Source organism: Vanellus vanellus (assembly GCF_965231255.1).
Source record: "Vanellus vanellus genome assembly, chromosome: 3".
Taxonomy (NCBI): domain Eukaryota; kingdom Metazoa; phylum Chordata; class Aves; order Charadriiformes; family Charadriidae; genus Vanellus; species Vanellus vanellus.
In genome coordinates this window covers 5,180,154-5,202,428 of record NC_138907.1, presented here as the reverse complement: position 1 = coordinate 5,202,428, position 22,275 = coordinate 5,180,154, and the positions used below count along the sequence as shown (strand labels likewise).

At 42.1% G+C, this 22,275-nt stretch overlaps 1 protein-coding gene across 1 annotated transcript in view; it reads right to left on the bottom strand.

The window, feature by feature from the left end:
- Positions 1 to 18,441, bottom strand: part of REL (REL proto-oncogene, NF-kB subunit) — a gene marked incomplete at its 5' end in the record, with an annotated part of 31,018 nt that extends 12,577 nt beyond the window's left edge. The window contains 4 exons of the mRNA XM_082480224.1: positions 5,110 to 5,201; positions 9,611 to 9,759; positions 12,952 to 13,094; positions 18,246 to 18,441. Of these exons, the coding sequence (XP_082336350.1) occupies positions 5,110 to 5,201; positions 9,611 to 9,759; positions 12,952 to 13,094; positions 18,246 to 18,441 (580 nt within the window). The remainder of the gene's footprint in view (positions 1 to 5,109; positions 5,202 to 9,610; positions 9,760 to 12,951; positions 13,095 to 18,245) is intronic.
- Positions 18,442 to 22,275: the final 3,834 nt, after the last annotated feature.

Here is a 22,275-nt window from a genome sequence, read left to right as displayed (position 1 = left end):
GTAGAATCTGAGAATAAGGGGAGGGAAGAATCGTGACAGCGCTGTGTTTCTTCTCCTGATACAAAGGTATGAACCGGGCATGGGTGTAAGAGGTAAGTTTCAATCGATTCTGCAGATAAAAGAAACCTTTGTGTGCACCAATAAACAGAACATGCAACATTCAATCTTAAAAAAGCAAAAACTCGGGGGGTTGATTAGTGCAAGTGACTATAAAATTCAGATGTTGACCTACAGTCAATAAATGCCCAAACTGCTGCGGTTACATTTCCCTCATGCATCTTTCAGGCTGCTTCAGCATACGGAAGCGGCATAATCCCTGTTTTACAAAAGAAGCAGAAGACAAGAGAGGTGAATGGCCTGGCTTCGTACAAAAGCCAAGGGAAAAACTGGGAATACAAATTAAAACTTTCGAAACTCAGTCCTTGTTTTGTCTAGACAATGTTTCTTTGAATCTGGGTTCTTTCCCTGTTTTAAGTCCAATCTAAAAAAAGGTAAAAATGGAACAGATTTAAGCAAATATATCCAGCAGCCGCTGCATGTTTCGAAGACATTTCTTAGCAGTTTCTGTTTATAGCACAAAAAAAGAAGTCAGCATTTTTTGTGTCTCTACTTGGTAATTTTCCTTTTCATCTTTAAACAACTTGAAACAGGGCTGTCCTTTAGGTTAATATAAAAATCTCAGCATAAACAGCAAGAAGCATTTGCATGAAGAACAAAAGAACAAAGGGCTTTCCAAAGGTAAAAGCTAAAGTCATGTTATGATCAGGACATTTAGCTTTCCTCAAGTGGATTTGCTCTATGCCTCTTAAAAAAAAAACTAACAAGTCTCACTTACCAAGTTTTTCAGCTTGAGAACTTAGTCCTAGGAAGGGGGGGGAGGGGGGAGTGTTACACTTTTGGTTTAATTTAAGGACAGAAGTTTGTTTTAATTTAAGGACAGAAGTTTCAAGTTTTCTTTAACATCTGGGGCATTCATTACAGGGGACTCCGATGCTTTCCACTTTCAAACCATTCACAGCTCCTGAATTCTTGCTAAGAGTCTTCTTTTGGTTCATAATATTTCGCTGGTTTGCTCACATAATAAGCCCCTCTATAAAGCCGGCGCTCCCCTGTGGCAAGCGGGCTGGCGAGGGGGGGATCCTGGTGAACACGGCTGACGTGGGCGAGCGGCGTCAGAGGAGAAGGGGTCTTACGAGCGCAGGGGCCACTAAGGGAAGCTGCGGAGAGGGTGACTGTGCGCGTGGGCAGGAAGCGAGGGCGACTGGTGTGGGGACGAGCCCAGGCGCAGCGCGGAGGCGTGCAGGGGGTGGCGTGGAGACTGTGACGAGTGCGAAGCCAACACGGGGTCAGCTGCTCGCGGGCGGAAAGGGGAAACAGCAAAGGAAAGACTGCGGAGGCAAACGGAGCCGAAGTAGTTGTGGGGTACAGGGGAGAGCCTAAAAATTAATTAAATGCCTATTAGCAAGAGCAATTACAAAGGAACAGGAACCTTAGGCATATGCCAAACTCCAGGGAAAGCCTACTTAAACCCTCTTGATGAATGACCTGAAATTCAGCAGTTCTCTATGTTTCTCACTCTAAGACAAGCGTAGGGTTTTCATGCTGTCATCTCTTTGGCTAGAAAACCTTAGTCCTCTGCAATACTTTGCTAAGTACAGTTTTCCCCTAAATTTAAAGAACGCATTTAGGGCTTTTCCTCATTGATAATTAACTTGAGTTGTTATTAACTCAATTGTTGTCTCTGTGTCAAGTCACACCCACCCACAAAAGCTCTTAACTCAAGACTGGCTCTTCTTTTAATTTGAGTTGGCTGTACATCAGACAGTACATGGGACGACAAGGATATGGCACAACTCAACAGCTACTGAAAGAAAACAAACACCCTCGAAAGCAGACATGGACCAGCTCCCCTGGAGGAGTAACTCTGCTCCTTGGATGCTGTGCTATTTATATCATCATCATGCCAAGGAGTCCTAGTTACACATTAGGTTGCCTCTGCATGCCATTTCCCTGGTGTGCTCAGGGATGAGACGAGAGATTTCTAGAATTGTTTAGCTTATTAACCGATAAAAATACATAGGATGTACCTTGTGATCATAGGAGATCGCGAACATGTCCAGAGATGGTGTGGAAACAGCAACTCTCTCCAACAAGGCTAACACAAGAGGAGCAACCTGAGCACAAGTCATCTGACTTGCATCGTAGTTTGCCCAGCCTGCCCTGAGCTTAAGAAGGGATAAACGCTGCCAGCTAATAGTGGAGAATTCATAGTGAAACAGCCTTACAGGTACGCTTGCAGAATGACTCAGATGCAGACAGCTCCAGCTAAGGCACACGGCATGATATGGCAAACACCAACTTCCTATCATCCAGGAGTTTGGAGGTAGACAATCAGTTGCGTTAACAGTACAGGTAAGAGTGCTGGAGAAAATTGTCTTAAAAAAACCTAAGTCTTGATCAAGCAACTTCCTGCTGTTGCTGATTATGACCCCTATTCAGTGTGCATCCACACCATGTGCTGGAAGGCGTGGAGGGAGGACGATACCACTACAGAATTTGTGTTAGGGCTCACTCTCCCTTTGTCATCCCAGTTGCCTGCGGCACCTGCGCTTCCCTGGAAGACGATGGCCCCTTTACACAAAGAACTTTGGAATGCAACTTTGTAGACCCACGCCTTGCTATTACTTCATCCCTTACTGACAAGACAAGTAATACATATACTGGCAGGCTGGAGGCATTTTGCATCTGTTAACAAGGTCAACACCAAACCTCTGCCTCGAAAGGAGACTCAGGACAGGGACTGTTTGACTGCTCCAGAAAGTGGGAAAGAAAAAGAGGAAAAAAAAAAAAAAAACAAACACACACACAGCTCAAACACCCTGAAGGCTAGTTTTCAGCTCCAATAAATTTCTTTTATGATGTTCATAAAAGAAATGAGTAACACTAACTCACGACCTGATTAGAGGATGCACCTAACTCCGAAACGTCTCTAAACAGAAAAGTCAGATGCCTTTCTGAAGACACATAAATAAAGCACAATGCAGGATGGATACAATACAGCCTGTGCAACCTTGGAGAATGTAGTGACACTCTTCTGACCTTAAAAAACAAACTAAACCATACATAAAACTTTCAATTCTAGCAAGCAGCGAACATTACGGTGACTGCTGCTAAATTAAACTCTGTTTTGATCAACTAAGTACACATATAAAAATATTTCTGTCACTAATCCTGTTTTATTAGACCTTGGTCCTATGCCTTTCTGGGCTCTACTTCGCGTGGGACTGCCCTGGAGCAGCTGGAGGCCACTCTCAAGGCAGCTCTGCTTTGTGCTGACACGTTAACAAGTGCCGAAAGGCAATTACACAGGCTGGGGATTGCCAGCGGCCCCTTCTCGGCACAACCCCTGCCGAGAGTAGGGTGCTGCCCTGTGTGTCACCCAAGCAAGGCTCTCCCCTGCTGCCAGGGCAGGGCTGTGCTCTCCTCTGCTGCTGGACTGGTGGAAAGCAGCCCAGGATCTGACCTGATGCTACCAAGTACAGCCTGCTGTAATCACCTAAAAGCCATCGGCAAATTCGGAGTTACGTGCCAATCACTAAAAATCTACTGTCAAATGGTTTTCGTTAAACATGTCTTCACTATTACACCCAACAGCGCTAGGAACAGAGTTACTCATGTGGTTGCTAAAGTTTCTTCGGTGAAATACACGTACAGAAAGGGATTTTATCATGTCCTTTTACTGCATGACATCAAGAGAAAACGTCAACTTACTTTTTATTTATGGAGTAAAACAAAGCCAAGAGAGCTGAACAGAAGACTTTCCCTTTTTTGTCTGATATCAAAGCAGAGCTGGCTGAGTCAAAGTAACATAACTAAAACACACTGTTTAAATTGTGCTGATGGACTAAACTCATGTAAAAACAGATGCATACATTATCAGAACCAGGATAATTGTTTAGATGGAGCATTAGGACCATCAGCCTGACTCCAAATGGCTATTCCAAACATTAAGTGATCTAAAACGTTTCTCATTTTCTAGTAAGTTCAACACGCTTCCTTTTGTCCCAGGTTCAAGACAAAAGCAAAAGTACGTACTTTGAAACTATCCAGAAATGCAGCTCAACTCTTAGAAGGGGCTTACCTGAATTTAGCAGGACGTTTGCGGGTGTTAAAACAAACAAACAAAAAAACCCCAAAAATTAGTATTTGAAAAATCTCCAAGCTCTGACCACGCTTAAGCAAACACATAACTGCATTCATAATAACACTTAACTAATAGTTTGGGAGGGTTTATGCTTTTCACTTAATTCCCCCAGTTGTGCCTGCATGCTGGAAGTGTTGGTCCCACTCCAGTTGGCCCTACAATTTGCAGTGTACTCCCCACACCTCCTGTGCATTGAGCTTCGCAATTATGTGGCTGTGAGATGAATTGGTTCAGCAACTCGATCTGAGGGGAAACCACTTTACCACTTTTCTTTGGTTTTTTTTCCCAGCTTGGTTTTCCACTGGAACAACTTGCTGAGTCCGTTCACCGTGTAGCCACACAGCCTCTGTATCTGGTGTGAGGAAAGTAGTAGGAGTGTGTGACCAGGGATGGAGGGAAGAGCAGAATGACTCTTGTTGAGAGCAGCCCACAGATCAGCTGTCACATAAACCTACAGCAGCCCGTGGGTAGGCCCTTACAGGTGCCGTTCTGTAGCAGCACAACTTGCCTTGGACTTGACTGAGACCAATACTGCTGTGAACTTCCCGAGCGCTTGTACCAGCTCCCATGCTGTAAAATCAAGCAAGGGACAGTTTCAAGCAGTCTCTTAGCTCCCCAAACTGGCTGGCTGAGGGGTTTCTCCTGTTATGCCATTGCCTCTATAATTTGCTTCTGTCCAAGCAGCAACTCACTTTGCTGGCAGGGATTAATAAAAAAAAAAAGGCAGCTATCCAAAGAAATTCATCATGTGATGGCAGTGAGGAAAGACTAGGAAGGACACAGAAGGCAAAGAGTGTTTCTCAAAAAAAGATATTTTGGAAAAAATAAAGCTTCACCATAAAAGCAAAGGCAGGACCAACAAACCCCCACCACCTTGCAAAGTGAACCAGCTAAGTTCTACTCACCGTTGAAAGGGTTAATCTTCTTTGAGATTCGTAAAGAAATTGATTCCTTCAGGTCCTTCTTCTTCACACACTGAATGCCCAGATTCTGAAAACTGAAGCACATGTGGTAGGATTTCAGCAACTATTAGAATCTTCAGTGTAGAATATTAAATAAATTATTTGATGTTGACTAGTGTGACAACATACAGTGTAAGAAATTTAAAAAAAAGCTTATTTGGAGAAGGATGTAAAAGATCTGAAAAGCAGGGATGCAGTTTTTTTTTTCTAAAATAAAAGCAGAAACAGAAATTAAAAATACTAAAATAAATTTCTAAAGGATTTATATTCTTTATTAAGAATATATATTTCCATATTAAAAATTGTTACTCCTCAGTAAACCTACAGTGATTAAGAGTTAAATACTCAATTTCAGGTAATTTACAGTGACAATTGGTTTTGTTATCAATAAACCTGCTGATCTGCATTAGTTAAGGATTTGCCCTCCTGCTTTTATCAAGGAAAGTAAAATTCAAACAGTATTTTAAAGGCTTTTTGTAACAAGTCTAAACAGGGTTTTAAATCTCATGTAGTTATGGAAAAGTTCTGAAGAGCTGCAGCTCTTCCTTATTTGCATAAGAGCACAGGTCACCCCGATGCAGGAGGTGGGGGGAGTCCCAGGCGAGCTGACTCTTTCCCACATGGAAAAACCATGACATCATCAAAGCTGAGTGGATGTAAAGCAGGAAGTAAAAAAAATAAATAATCTGAGTTTCATGATGTTACAATAAGCTCAGAAGATGGGTCGTGCCAGCAGGCATCTGCCTCCAGAAGTACCAGCAATTTCCCTTCCTTTGAAACTCTAAACAAGTTCTTTGCGTTAGCTATGCCTAAAAAAAAAACCCCAACACCTTAATGCACCTAACGATACTCCTTATTTTTGCCAACACCCTCAAGAATAGTCCTACATTTCCCTGCTCTGAACAAGACTATCCTAGCATGATGTTGAGTTTAATTGACTTAAACTTCCCTGCCTGAGCCCAATACGCTCTCTTTAGAGGTTCCCAAATCAGACTCCATTTCCATAACCTTTATTTACTAGAGGAATGCATAAGCTTCCTTTTGAACCTGGAACTTGATACAGTGACCTAGAGAAAAATAAAACATATAGCATCTCGTAATTCACTAAAGCACTTTGGCTTCTTATTGTGGCTACCGACGTTCAAGATCTGTACTGTGCCTGGACGAGGAATCCTATTGCTATCTTCTCTTGTAGGTAGTACTTTTTTCAGGGCTTGATCACAGCACATACTACTTTATTTTCCCCCAAAATACTCGCTGTATTCCACAGATTCAGTTTGAAGCATACTTCCATGAACAGGCCTGGTTCCATATTATATCCCAAATTGCTATCTGGCAGTCCCAGGCTCTCCAGCCATCCACCATAAGTTATCAAGCAAGTACATGTGCAGAAGAAAAGCTCTTCCTACTACGCCAAGACAGACATTGTTCTGCACCTTTCCACCACTGAATGAAGCCTCTCAGGGACAGAAACTAGGCTTTTAAGCACCCTGTAATTCTCAGATAAACACTGTCCCAGTGAAAGTGTCTATTTAACGATTGCTAAACAGAGGGCCGGATCAGAGGAGAAACTGTCAAGAACCTCGGCAAGGTTGTGGGGTTTCACATCAAGGCTCGCTGACAGGAAGCAAGCAAGATAACGAGAAGAGAGAGGGAGAAGTAGGAAAAGAGGGAAAAAAAAAAAAAAAAAGAGAAAAACATTTAAAAAAACCCCTATGATATCATCCATGTAGAGATAGCAAACTAGGAAGTAAAAATCTGAGTATACAGGCAGTCACAGAAGCTCCGGCGTTCATGCTTTTGCCCTTGATGTTTTGGCCAGGGAGGGCTCTGATGAAGTTTAGGCAGTAGTACAAAAATCATTATACCACTGGCAGAACAAAACACTTTGTTCAACCGGAACTACACAGGGAACTTTAAACAAGCCAAAAGCAGAGCAATTACTCAGACCGGCCCAAAATCTGGGATTAATAATTCCACTTCTGCAGAAAAAAAATAATGAAAAAAAAATTGGATTTTTCGCTCCATTTGGAATGATCAACAAGAGTAAACAGCCAGAACCACTACCAAGAGAGGACATCTCCTACGCTAGTATTTTATGAGGCTTTTCTCCACCATGGACTCGAAAAGAAGAATGTGAAGACTGAGTCACGCACCACAAAAAGGAAAATGACTTTAAACATCCAGATCCAATTATGGATTACACTGTTCTTTCATCTTAAAGCAACCAATGATTTGTTAAAAAAAAATTAAAAATGAGTATACCAATGCTGGAAACATTTCAAAGAGAATGTTTCTAGCCTCCTCCCATCAGGATCTCTGATGTCAAGAGAGCTCACAGTTTTGCATTATCAATAAAGCAAAAGTAGCCCACTTACTATTTTGTAAGGAACTTACAGGCTTATAACCTAACAATATTGAGAAGAATTGATGGATATAGCAAACACACACAAGTGCCTTAAATGAAATGGAGACACAGCACGAATTCAAGAACAGGATTTGATGCTCACACATAATGAAGATGAAATCAAAATTTGCAAATATTTGCAGAGCATCCCAATGCTTTTTGGCATTACTTCCTGTAATGGCCTCTCTACAGACTTGTGCTTACACACTTAACCTTGTGCAACAAAACGCCAAGAGGAAAAACAATCATCAGTGTCTTCCTGCACCCGGTGAATGTAATACATAACCAGAAAAGGTGTTAAGCAATCAGGCTTTTTTGCTTCGGACCAGAAGGTGCAGAGCCGAGAAGGGGAAGTGAGATGGGCTAGAACAGCAGACTTGCTTTGACCTTGTGTGAGGAAGCTTGGTCTGAGATGACAAAGGAGAAGCTGGTGAATGGACGGTCAGAGGAAGGTGCAAGGTCCCTTAGCAGTTTAAGATACTTGAAACTGCCTTTTAGACAAGGCGAGGGAGAACTCTATTTGCAGGGAAGCTGATGAGGATGAGGTTACAACAACCAAGATGGAAGGTAAGTGCCTGAAGGGACAAGCCTTACCTTTCTAGAGAGGTATGACAGTGGGGGAAAAGTAAGAGGCATTACATTTACTAATCCTTTTCTACCATTTGCTAATTAGGACAGCATTGCTAACAGAGCTAAAAACAATAAACTAATAAAATGGTTAGCATCTGTAACAGCAAGACAGCACAGTCAATGTGCTACGTGCCACCTGAATACACTGCAGCACCTTCATGATCACTTGAGCCCAGGTTGTACATTGAAGAAGCATTTCCACTATTACAAATGTTTATTTCACCATCAGGCAATCATCATCTTCAAACAGCCTGTGTCGTCAGTTCTCTCCTTTAATAGTGTTCTGCTGACTAAACCCACATAAATGTGGAGTAATTTCACTAACATCAACAGAATCACATCAGCCCGAGAGCAGTGCGTAAGAACTATTTATACATTGAAATATTTACCTTATTTTCTTCCCAGCTCAGTTATGTTTACCCCAAAGCAATAGCCTACTTCCAAATTTACTACATCGCAAACTGTGAACCACGAACAGCTTGTCAATTCTGAATTCCCCTCTCCAGCAATAATCACTCAGCATTTCTTGCAGTTTATTCTGCTTCTCCTTCATTATATAAGACTTGGTAAACCTACAGGAAATGCCATCAAATACAACTGTATTTTAGATATTCTTAATATCCCTCTGAATAGCACTGAGAAACACATCTCATACACAGCCTGAATTTTCCTTAGTGCATCCACAAGCAGATTCATCCCCCGCCTGCTGGCTCCACAGAGCTGGGCCTGAGCACAATCCGAGTTTTTACTCAAAAAAAAAAAAAAAAAAACAACCAACCCAACCCAAACAGCAACAGTGACAGCTACTACCACGTTTCTAGATATGTCACAACCATTAGCTTCTAAAGGACATGATCCTCAGCCAGTACAAACTTTCTCCACCAGTTTCCAGAAAGTCCAATTTCCATGGAAGACACGAACTTCCTTAAACCTCTTATCACCGTGAAGTATTAATTCTAGTGTTGTTACCCATTCTATTACTCATTTTCACAGTAGGAGAGTCATGCTCAAGAGTACAAAGTGTTACTGAACAAGACTAAAAAAAAGCAAACAAGTGGGAGAAAGGAAAAGGAAACAGACATGAGGAGAATGAACAAAGGAAAAAAAAAAAGGGTGATAGGAAAAGAATAGGACCAAAGATGAGTGTGTGAAGTACTGAAAACAAAGGAAATACTTCAAAAGAGAAGTTGCCCTCTCTGAGGTGCATTAGTAAACTTCAAAGACAGCTGAAGTTTACTTTTACTAATTGCTCTTTTAACATTAAAAAAATAAATTTTATAATAAAAAATTTATTAAAAATATTAAAAATACTAATTGCGCTTTTAGTCACTACCCAGAGTTTTAAAACATAAGACTAGCAAATCACTTGCATACTTAACTGAACTCCCAAGCAACACCATTACTTACGACAGAACTCGCCGTTCTGGCCCAAACTCTGCTTCGTAGTAGCCATCTCTGCAGTCTTTTCCAACCAAATCGTGAGGGTGTGGCTTGTAAGGTTCATTTTTCGTTACTAATGTAGTCCTTATTTTCACTTTTCCAAAATAATTCAGAATCTACAAAAAAATGTAAGATATTTTCTAGATTTTAGGTATCAAGGCTAGTAAAGTCCCTACATGTAACAGAAAATACATTTTATCCTAAAATACTCTATGGAAGAAACACCACAGCTAAGAAAATGGCATCATTGCTTCATAAAAGCCAGGACCACTGAGAAGTTTTGTTCATTTCATTTCTGTTCGTGTCACACTAAAACACCAACTCTTTGGCAAAATAGTTGAAAAGCGAGATGTTTTTTCAAAAGTATATCTCATCTGTTTCAGAATGTAAAACTACATATTTCACATGCCAGTTTTGCCAAAGCAGCTGGTTATTTGTAACGATAAAATACTCAACATCCAATCCATTCAGTTCTCTTAAAACTACCCTACTGCAAGAATGTGAAAGAAGACTGAAAGCTCTAAAGAACCTTTTTTTTTTATCTTTCTTTTTTTTTTTCTTTTGAGGCTGGAGATCTATTGCTTCACCATCCTAACAGGGCTCTTTATACAAGTTGAATTCACCCCCCGTGGAAAAGGCCAGAAGTAACACAGAAGCTTAGACCTAAGAGTAAACCAGCTTGTAATGCTTTAAGACCAAACATAATAGGACATATTTCATTATCATACCTAGCCTTACAGTGAAAGATGCAAAATTCTACATAGGTGACCACATACAAGTGCTTATTGAAGGACAGGTCTAGTTCCGAACATCTTGGGAAAAAGCTCCTAAAGCCTCAGGGATAAGGATATTACCTGTGCATGAACACTGGAGTAGTAAAAGAGGATCTTAACAGATACAGCATGACATAATCCCCGTGAAGTCTTTTTTTTTTTTTTGTAAATTAATTCTCAGATGAATATTCAATCTTACATTCAAGAACGTACTGAATTCTCAAGCTCCTACTAGAGCCTTCACAGCAGTCATCAGCCTAATTCAACACACATCTCTAAGGGGCATAAAAGTTTTCCCTCATGCTGACAGCTACTAGTGAAGTCACCAAGGGTTGTGTGGGTGAGTGTAAAAAAAAAGAAAAACAGTTTGGCCTACATTGTTTGAAGCATAACAACTTGAAAGCAAATACAAGGCTTGCTTAGGAACACATTTGTGCAGAGGCAAGCTCTCCTCCTCCACTTCCCCTGTCCTGTAACTAACTGTTCCTCTCCTCCTTCAGCCCTTTCTTTCCTCCTCCTGAGACTCCAAGGATCCATCACATATCCTTTTCAGCTGCTATTTCAAACCTCTGACTTGACCTGTGCTCTTCTAGCTTCTGTCATCTGCTAGTTTCTTCAGTCTCCAATTTGGCTCCTTCCTCAGCCTTCATACAAGCCACCATTACTTTTTACCCTTAAAATAAAACTTCCACCACTCCTTCAGCTATTACATTATTTCTCCCTCATTTCACACCCAGTCCCTTGAACTTGAAGCCTGATCTAGCCACTTTTGACTCTCCAGTTCCTCCTTGATATTCTTCGTCTCAACCACACCACGAAATCGAATCTCTTCCTGGCCTCTGTTCTCATCCTCATTGATGTTTCCATCTCTAGAGGGGACTCCCCTAGCAGCTAATCAGCACTAAAGCCTCCTACAGGCTTCAGGGAGGCAGGAATTCACCTAGAAATCACCTGCTATCAGTAACAATCATCTCTGTCATCAACAGTCACCTTTAAAAAAGAACAAACTATGGCCAGGACCACACAGTAGCCTACCATGTCCCAGCTTCCCTTTGGGTTCAGGCTGAGCGGAATCGAGAGCTCATACTGCCCATTGAACTTGAGCCCTGACATAGCATCAGGCTGAGAGTCTGTCAAAGTATTTACTCTTGCCAGCAGCCTACATAGTTCCTTGTTCAATTGGTAGAGTGCTGAAAAAAAGAGTCTGGCAAGATCTCCGTTTCCTGCATTCCTTAACCAAATCTGGCACTGTAACAGTCAAGGGGGGAGGCGGGGGAACCTCTTGTTTGCTTCTTCCCTTAGCAATTCTGGCTTCAGGGCTAGACCAGCTTCCACAGTTGCTTTATGTAGTAGAGGCTTACTCTGCTGCTCAACACATGACTGCCAATACTATCTTTCTCAAACTCTCCCTCTTCTTTAAGAACGTTTATGCCTCAGCCTAAAACATCTCCTATTTCGCAGATTTCACGTTCTGTATCTGGTTTTGTGCTGTGATTCCGGAGACTCCATCTTTGGGTCCACCTTTTTTTTTTTTTATATACTTGCACACACTGCAAGCACAGATACACAGCTGCTGTTCCTGGGCACTGTAATGTACTTCAAGATTGCAAGTACTCTTAACTTTCCGGTTATATTTGAGCTTTCTCTTCCGATTTCACCTCTGAAAGATTTTCTCCAAATTGGAAAACATCAAGGAAACACTAGCAACTTAAATTTCAAATAGGAGACCAGAAATGCTTCTCCCTTATCCTACCTGTCTAGGGTCTCCGACACATTCCTCCGTCCCACATATGAAAGCTACTGCCAAAATGCTTCCATTCCACCTCTCAGTAGTCTGTGTCTTTGTCCCTGCTTTGATCGCAGCTGCTAGGGCTACTCTGAATCCCTTCATTCTGGATTTCCCAACCTATCCACAATGCAACTACCCAACTCGTCTTCATTGCAGGTGCTCTGACCACATAATTCCCCTTTTTCAGATCATTTTAAATTCTGTATCCCCTTCTGACTTCATATACTTCATGGTAGTTTCTTTTGCAGAGCCTAATCACCAAATCACTGTCTTACTTTGCTCGCTTGTACAAAGTGCCTTCTTTCATGTTGTGCCCAGCAGCTTTTCAAAGCCTTTTCAAATTTTGTACGCCAACTCCTTCAAAGCTCTCCCAAAATTCATACTGTAGTCCAAACAGTAGAAACAAACCCAAGTCACATAACTAAGAAACCAGAACAAATGTGCATACAGAAAACACTAACAACGAATGCTTCCCAGACAAGTAACTTCACTGACTTCCCTCTCTACCAGCACTTTGTTAACTACCTCAACACCTTCTCCTCTTCTTGTAAATTTGAAACAAAATCTTCAATGACTAAGAGCAAGGAACTCTCTTTCCACTCTGTTGCGACTACATTTGCATGCCATGGAAAGAATAGCAGAACATGAAACGAATAGTATTTTATTTACTGTAGCGAGTCCAACACATAGCGAATGCACAACACTAATCTGGGCAATGGCAATTCACGGATAAAAGTAGTATTTACCTGTATGGAAGGGAACGTCTTATTGTTTTCAGTACTGTGTTCGCCTGGAATGCTGCCTGCTGATCTTCCCTCACATTTGTATCTGAAACGCATGCCCCTTTGCCGGGGTTGTTCAAATATTTCAATGTAGGGCTCAGGGCCACCTTAAAAACAAAACAAAACATTTTCACTGTTAGTACACAGTAGAGCTTAAGCAGCAGAAGATGTAAGAATTAGACGATCTAGACTCTTTGATTGATAATACCATCTTTGCACTTGGTCTACCTTCTCAGACTATCTATTCTTTTCAGGTACATGCACACATTGAAGGCGGAGGCGAGGGGAGAGAACAAATTTTAAATGGAGCCTCAGGTATCAATGCCATTTAAGTAATTAGGAAAGGGCACCCTCCCCTTCATCTCACCTAAAACTTAGCTTCTTTTAGCTGTTAAGAGATTGATGAAAGATGATTTAATACAACAGGAAACAAATCATTACTTCGAGGGAGCGGTTGATATTTTTAATTATAATACACTTTTAGCAAATGGTTGTTCTCTCAAAGTACAAGTACTATCAAGTACTATGTTCTCTTAAATGTCCTCTGAAAGTGAACATGTTTCCTCCAAATTGATTGATTTAGTTCCTATTATAGTGAAGTAGAAACTATGCAAATTATACAAAAACCACCCTATGGTTTGAATACCATCACTGTGGGCTCAGAAAATACCTCATTGCTGGTACTGAATGCTACCTCTTGAGCTGCCAGCCTCCCACAGAGCCACTTCTAGTTGCAGTATCTCCCCAGACAATGAAACCTCAGTAAAAGCTATTGGGCAGTTGTCAAAAAAGAGGTTTTCAGGAAACATGAGTGATAGACAAGAATAAGAGACAGCAGAACTCTTAAATGGGGGGGGGTGGGTCACAAAGACAATAACTTAGCAAGGCTGTAAGTACTTTTCAAGTGATGTTTTATTGCCAGACAGTAACAAGCTATTTAATATATCTTACTGAGAACATCAAACAGGATAGTCAATCAACCAGTGACAACAGTGGGAATGGCATGTGAAAAACAAATAACAGAGGGTAAGTAAATATTGTAGAAGTTGAATCATCATGGTGCTGCACGATCAGAAGAACATAGCTTATGGAAATGTCTACTGAGCTCTCTGTCATCTTCATATAATAGCATCCTACTCAAGCAAGGTTGAGCATCACAAACAAACATGACAGACAACATCCTGTGGCACAGCACTGAGAAAAGTGCTTGGACTTCAACATAATAAGCAAAATAGTTATTAAATGTATTGAAAGTGCTAAAAGGGTAAAAGATCCCCTACTTCCTTTTGCCCAAGGTCTATACAGCCTAAGGTCCATTGCATATGAGTTTTGGCAAAGAGGTGGATTCCAATCTGAACTCCATAATAAAAGCTTCTCTCTTGTTTTACCTACAATGACTTGGGTATACCTGCCAATAAAGCTTGAACTTCACACCTCAGATTTGTTGATCGCAAAACATTTACAGTGCTGCAGCGGTTCATACTATAGTAGGAAAATATTATAACCTAAAAGATAGAATAATTAAGAAAAGTAGAGAAGGAATGGGAAGAACTACATCTCCAAGATGTCGCCTTGGCCTTACCTGAATGCACATTTCAACTAACACACCTACAGTATGAGAAAGAAGCTCCGATGCTGGAATTGTTTTCAACACCACATGCCTTTTCAAAACCTGAATGCCTTTTAAAAAGGCACAATGCATTTCAACTTCAGGCTATATTTGGTGCCAAACATTCGAGAACTACAGTTTAGAACTCTCTATATTCCTTTCTAACAATTTATCAAAATGAAGTACCTAAACAGATAACCTCTCACCAAGTTGATTTGAAATAGTCTTCTGAAAATAGACCATGAGCTGTCTGTCACATTAAATGCACACTAGCCACTACTCTAGGTCCAGTTACTTACAAGGTTGGTCCCTTTTCTAGATACTTCCCAGATCTTACGTAACCCTCCTTTAGATAAGCTTTGATATTTCCTCTTTCTGGAAAATAAGCAGGTCCAGCAAAGGGGAGGGGGAGACGGGCATTGATGAAAAAAAAAAAAAAAACAAAAAAAAAAAACTAGAAATAACATAAAGCTGGTTTCAAAGATAGAGAAGAAGTCTGAGCTTCTCACAAAACCAAGCTCACACACCAGCATATAGCCATTTAACTTTCACACTTAAATTTACTTAGCTATTGTATTTATTAGGACAGTCCTCTGGACCAGACAACAGAGGACTTCTGCCAGCAGTGAGGAACAACTGCTGCATATCAGTCAGCTTCCCATTTCCATCATATAATTGAGAAAAAGAATCTCACCTTTCCACTCCTACCTAACACAGTATGCCACAAATACAGACACATATCCATATACTAAATTAAAAAATCTATTTTAGATGTTATAATGACAAAATTGTAGTAAAGTGCCTGCTAATCACCTTACTTAGAGATGCACATGCTTACATAGCTGCTAACCAGTACACCCACATACATTACATATTTGTCAAAACCAGCTAGAGCCTTGCTGTTCAAAACTGCTATAGGACATAATCACTCCAGATCTTTAACTCTCTCTGCTTTAGCCAATAATTTCTCTTCATGCTCTATTAATATTTGCTTAAGAGGACTTTTTTCTCACCTAATAAGAGCACTTTATTTTAAAACTCTGGCCTCAGTGATCTTTACGAGGCTGTGGTTGAAACAAGTGTCATTGAAGGCAGACTCACTGCTTACCAGCAGGTGTGTTTGTGGGAAAGTAAAGCTCAGTGACGCAGTAGCCTCTAGAGATTAAGCATTAAGCTTCATTTTATCTTGGTTCTCTCTCACTCTATTTAAGAATCACGTTATCATCTCTGCCATGATTATCGGTGTCATCATGTTTGGTATAGAGAGGAAACACTTAAAAGTGTTTGTGCAAACTAAAGGTATTATCAGCACTCTGCAGCGAAGTGGAGGGCTTTTCAGTGTTCCCTATTTCTGTAAGTCAGCACTGTGCTTGTGAAGTGGCATGGCTTAACTGTTTCCCAATCTACACTCACACACAAAGGCCTGTTAGTTCCCACACAGCTGCTGAAGACCTATCCTCTTCAGGTCTTGCTATGTTGGTTAAACAAATGTGGCCTATGTCAAAAAACAAACTCTCTTTCGCTAATTCTGGAAGACAAATGCACGGCATATTAACTACCTGCCCACAGCTACCCAGAAAAGCATCTGACATGGAAGAAAAGCAAAAATCTAGCTAATCCTTCATCTAAGTGCTTAAGAGTTTAATTTGCCTCTGTAATTAATTATAATTGCCTTTACGCATGCTAGCAATAGAAATATTATGCTACATATTACAACCTGCCTCTTGTTCTTTTTGTTATAAAATTGTTTATTCCCCCCGTGCCCTGACTACCACACCAAGTAATTTAAAAGAGAATACAGGAGATCGTGTCCCGATTACATAAGCAAGGAATATAGGTAAAAGCAGTAACAGCTCCAAGAGTTCAGTCAGCTTATATTTATTCAAGAACTGAAGGTTGTTTTATTCTCATCTGCTCCGAGCAATACAAAAAGGAACTAAAGGACCACCCCAAAAACTCTAAACGATACTTCCATCAGACCTCTCCATGATGAGAAACCTGAGCTAGTTTAAAGTTTAACACGGCCTGTGCCGTGAGGGAGGAAGCGTGACATACTGCCACCAAGCAAAGCGACAACGGGATCAAGGGTTTGTACGTTCTGTCTTGTTCCTTTGCTCAAAGGAAGCAGGCTCTGGAGGGACCACACCATTTGCAATTTTCTTGCACAAGTAGGAGCGCCTGTGAGCAGACTCTCCAGCAACATCTGTGTGTGAAAGAAAAGCAGCTGTGGGTCTTTGTGGAAGATGTGTAAATATCACTCAAAACCCTACGATCCGAGGTGCCTGCAGCAAGACGCAGACGGGAGAAGTGCTGTCCTTCAACTTTGCCCTCACTGCTCTGTACAGATCACTGGTGACCCTGTGTCCTCCACAGCAATAGCCACTTCTGAAAAGCAAGAACAGACAATCTATATGCTTATAACCTCCTGCAACAGCTAAGGCAAAAGAGACAATGGTAGAAGATTTATTAGAGCACGTTCTGCCTCAATTTAAAATAACCGAAAGCATAAACACAATTTTAGAAAGCACTAATCTACCTAGCACTCCATAAACTGTACAGATTCTAACAGAAAGACAAAACTGCTCATGAACTTCCTCTTTACTATCATGTTATGTTACAGAACAGCAACCAAAAGAAAAAAAAAAAAAAAACAACACAACTACAAATGCTAGCTAGTACCAGGAAGTTATGAACTTCCCCTACCAAAAAATTCCTTCTGTGGTTCCTATTTACACTGAAAATATATTAATGCTTTAAGAAAAAAAAAAAAAAGTGCTCTCTCGTACTTCAGTTTCGCCACTCTAAAATACAATGTGACATTTAAAAGATCCATTACAAATCCAGCTGTTTTCTCTCTGTTGACAGTTAGCACACACAAGTATTTAACAGGAGTGAAAGTTCGTACTTTGCTAAGTAGTAACCAAACACACAGCCCCCCTAAATCTTGAGGCTGGAGAGAATCTTTCCTTAGAAATGCTACTCTAATTAATGCTACCGAGTCTGGAGTTTTTCTGGGTTTTTTTAAGTCCTAAGAGACTAGAGAAACACCTTCTAAAAGGATGATGAACTCGGTTTAAATTAGCCTAAAGAAACTTAATTGTGCTTTTTGTTGTAATTACTCAATTCGTGGTCCCTTATCTATGTTACTTTGCATTTATGCCCTCTCTGTTTCTTATTCGTTTGCATTCTCATAGGCCAGTTCCTACGTGAACAGGACCCTGCTGAGCAGCAGAGTCTTCGGCCTACTGATGTCTTTAGCCCAGATACAAGACCCATTGCTTATCTAACGCCTAAACACTTTAACGACACGATTTTAAGACCTAAAAGATCCATCCTGAAACGTAACAGCCTTCTAAGATCTTATCCCAACTAACCTGAACAACCTCATAATGTTTCCTCGTTAACTTTTACCGTAAGCCTGCTGAACAAGCTACACGGACGTGGATTTAGTATCAAAAGCAGATGCTGGGATGACGGGTTCAGAGCACCGTCACCCTTTTTCGCCCTGTTACTCACTTCCCTCTGATTGCCTACGGGCTTAAGTCAATGGGAGACGGTGGAAGCCGAGAAGCAAACCATCCCTCAGAGCATAAAAACGAGAACCGGCCGACACTCGGCGTTTCCCCTAAATCAGCAATCGCTTCTTTACCGACGCAGTTTACCCAACGAACGCGACCGAAGGCGGGCGGGAGGACGGGCGGCGGGGGCTCGGCTCGCCGCGGCCCCGCGGAGCCCCGGGAGAAGCGGGGACCGCCGTTCCCCGGCCACCCCCCGCCCCAGTACCGCGCACACACACGGACACACGCCGCACCGCCCCGGGGCCCGTCCCGCCGCTCACCGGCCATGCTGACAGCTCCGCGCAGCCGCTCCGACCCACTGCCGCCGCGGGGCTCCCCGCCCGGGCCCCGCACACCTCGGAGGGACGGACGGAGGGACACTGGGTCGCAGGCACGGCCGGACCGGACTCCCTCCCTCCCGCACAGCCGCCCTTTTCAGGGGGAATTTCCCGGCGGGCGGAGGTGCGCGGTGCCGCCCCCCCCCGCCCCGGCTCCCGCCCCCGCCGCGCCCCGCCCGCCCCGGACACTGCGCGCACTGGGGACGGAGCGGCAGCCGAGGTAAGGACACCCTCATCAGCAACAAGCCGATTAAGCCACAATGGCCAACTTTATAATCTACCAAAGCTTCAGAGCACTCCACATCCACGCGTGAAACACAGCTCGGCCCTGGCCCAGCTGGATCAGAGAACCACAGAAGGGGTTGGGTTGGGAGGGACCTTTAAAGGCCATCTCGTCCACCCCCCCTGCAATGAGCAGGGACACCTTCAACTCGATCAGGTTGCTCGGAGCCCCGTCCAACTTGACCTTGAATGGTTCCAGGGATGGGGCATCTGCCACCTCTCTGGGCAACCTGTTCCAATGTTTCACCACCCTCTTTGTTTGCCTGTAGGCCCCCTTTAACTACTGAAAGGCCACAATAAGGTCCCCCTGGAGCCTTCTCTGCTCCGGGCTGAACAACCCCAACTCTCTCAGCCTGTCCTCATAGGAGAGGTGCTCCAGCCCTCTGATCATTTTTGTGGCCCTCCTCTGAACCAGCTCCAACAGGTCCATGTCCTCACATTTGGGGCCCCAGAGCTGGACGCAGTACTCCAGGTGGTGTCTCACCAGAGCAGAGTAGAGGGACAGAATCACTTCCCTGGACCTGCTGGCCACACTTCTTTGGATGCAGCCCAGGACACAGTTGGCTTTCTGGGCTGTGAGCATGCATTGCCAGCTCATGTCCAGCTTTTCATCCACCAGTGCCCCCAAGTCCTTGTCAGCAGAGCTACTCTCAATCCCTTCAAGTCCCCCAGCCTGTATTCATTGACAGGGTTGCCCCAACACAGCCGCAGAACAAGCGAAGGAGACGAGTGCTGGGAACAACCCCACAGCCCCAGATTGGGATCAGGTGGAGGGGTCGGTAACAAATAAGCAAATCTAGGGGGATTCAAAACACCTCTGAAGAGAGGAACACAAAGCCCACACCGAACCATGGTACAAGACTGCATTTAGTGAGCAACAAGATTTAATTATTTTTTTTCTTAAATCTTTACCCTGGGAATGCAATACACTGTCACATGTGAAAATGCAGTTAAATGAGCTGGCAGTCTTGAAAAGGAAACATTAACAACAAGAAAAGCATCAAAGACCACTAAAGCAAGGTAGATAACTGGGTTTTGTTTTGTTTTTTATGCTTTTCCTGTTCTCACTATCTTTTTTAAGCAAAGGTATTGGGATGTATAGAAATTAACTACAGCAGAAAATGCTGTTCTATAATCCACAAATCCATACACTAACCCAAGTAATTAAGTAGAAGAGACTGATCGATACTTGTTATTCTTCCTGCTCTGTAGTCAATCTCAACTTAAGAGGACTTGACTTTATGTCCTTAATTTTGTCCAACTATCATCCATATTTCCTGTAAACAGAAATTATCTTTCTCTATCCTGCAAGGAAAACTTTCCTTATTTAAGATTCAAAGTTCATCACACAGTAGGATACACCCCTGTCAAATTTATAACCGAAATCAGAATAGAAGAATCCTAGGGGGCACACAGGATAATCAAAATGTCTGCGACATTAGCTCTAGAAGATTAAAGGGAAGCAGTGCTACATTATTATATTTAGATATTATGCTGAAATAATTCTAGAGTTGTGGGTTAGTTTCTTGCCAGAGGAACATGATTTAATTTTTTTTGTGGGAAAGAAAAAGAGAAGAAAGGTACAAACCATCAGTGCCCTAGAACTATGAGAAATTAGGACTGGATCTTTGTGTCCTGGGGGATTTCTTGGATTCCCTATGATTGGTGACATAAAATAAAGCAGGAAAACGGTTTAATATTCTAAATCAAACTTAGCCTTTACCTACACATACACACACAATCCAAAAGCACGCACTGACAAAGAAACCTCAAACAAAACATTCTTCAAGGTGGTAGCTGGGGGTTGAGGTGAGGGTAGATGCTTCTCCCTTGCATTTTTAGCAATGGGGTTAGAAGATGCCAACGGGATGGCATGTTAACACAGAGGGTACTCGAAGCTCAGCATCTCGCTGCTTGTGCTGCTCTAGGGTAAAAGCAGCATCAAAGCCGCAAATAGGAGAACACACAACCCAGATTTCTCTCCGCTAAGTGCCCATATCCAAACACATTCAGCTCATGAACATCTAATACTAGAAACTACTTCAGTTTAATTGATCACCTGGCTGTGGCACAACAGTTTTGGACAGCCTTCATTCACAAGGTTGAACAGCTGGAGAACGTTCCCAATTTTAAGGGCATCCCTGCAGGTCACAGGAGTGATCTGGACAGGATTATGAAAGTGAAAGGAGTGCTACTCCTCTGAGCTAGCTGGAACTGGAAAACCCCTGGGAGGTTATTACCCATGACCTGGAGTGTAGATGTGAGTTTTGGGTTTTGGATGTAAAGCAAGCTGTCAGTACAGGCATATGAAGCAACTGAACACTTTTCCTTTCTTATCTTCAGGCTGGTTTGCAAAATCTGAGATAGTAAGCTGAGGCCTTTCAGGAAGAATGAATGTAGGTGCTTCCCTAAATACAGTTTATATCCCTGGTTCCCACTTACTTCTCTAGCTCACGACACTATTGAATAAACATAGACCAAAGCACCTGGGAAAAATCTGTGACTCAAAACAGTGTCTCCTCATTTCTTCAGAAGAAAAATGTTATTGAAGGGTATACAGTCTAAACTGATGTGAAATTAAGGGCAATATTCCAGGCAATACAAATACCATGTTATGACTAAAACATCAATAAACATTCCCTATTTTTCCCCAGTTCTTTTGAACTCTTAACACTTAGGGCTTGCAGGAACAGGCTACTCAAAGATAATCCTTAAGACTGTGTGTTAGAAATTGAGGCAGTATCTCACATACGCACCAGTGTCTATGGTACAAACTGCTTCTTGATACTATTTTAAAGAAAAAGATGAGTGGGTTGCACTTCGTATAGCATCCCAAAAACTTTAACTCTATCCCTACCCCTTCCCTAAAATGACAACAACCTATAATAAAATTAGAGGAAAACCAACCATATGAAGTATTTCACTGTACAAGATCCATAGGCTCCCATCATCTGAATACATAAGAGACTAGATCTAGCTCAGGAAGTCCTTGAACAGAGTTATTAGAAAAAGGATAGTGTGAGTGGAGACATTTCCTTGACAGTTTTTCTCTCGCCAGCCATAAGCTGATGCCCAGGGAAAAGCACAATAGTGGGCCAAAGCGATCTTTTAGTCTAAGTCCAGCGTGGCTGTTTTATAATATGTTCATGTTCCTAAACTAGGGGAAAGTTCTACAGAAACCAAGAAGCCTTCCCAAGTAAAAGGCAAAACCCAAAACAAATATAAGAGGCCTCACTCAAAATCATGCAAGCATATAGATAGATCCCTCTATTCCTGTGACTACCCTGTATGCAATTTTGTTCTGCTGCGATCTGAATCTACGGCACAGGGATTATCCCATGAGAGTGATGTGAACTAGAGAATTGCAGTATAGCAATGGCAATTACAGAAACCTAGTCAGCAACTGACAAGAAGTGTAAGAACATGTCATAACTTTGGGCATATGCAGATCTTTGCAAAAAGCAGGACGGAATTCCCCTCCTGTAGCATTGCATAATGAAAG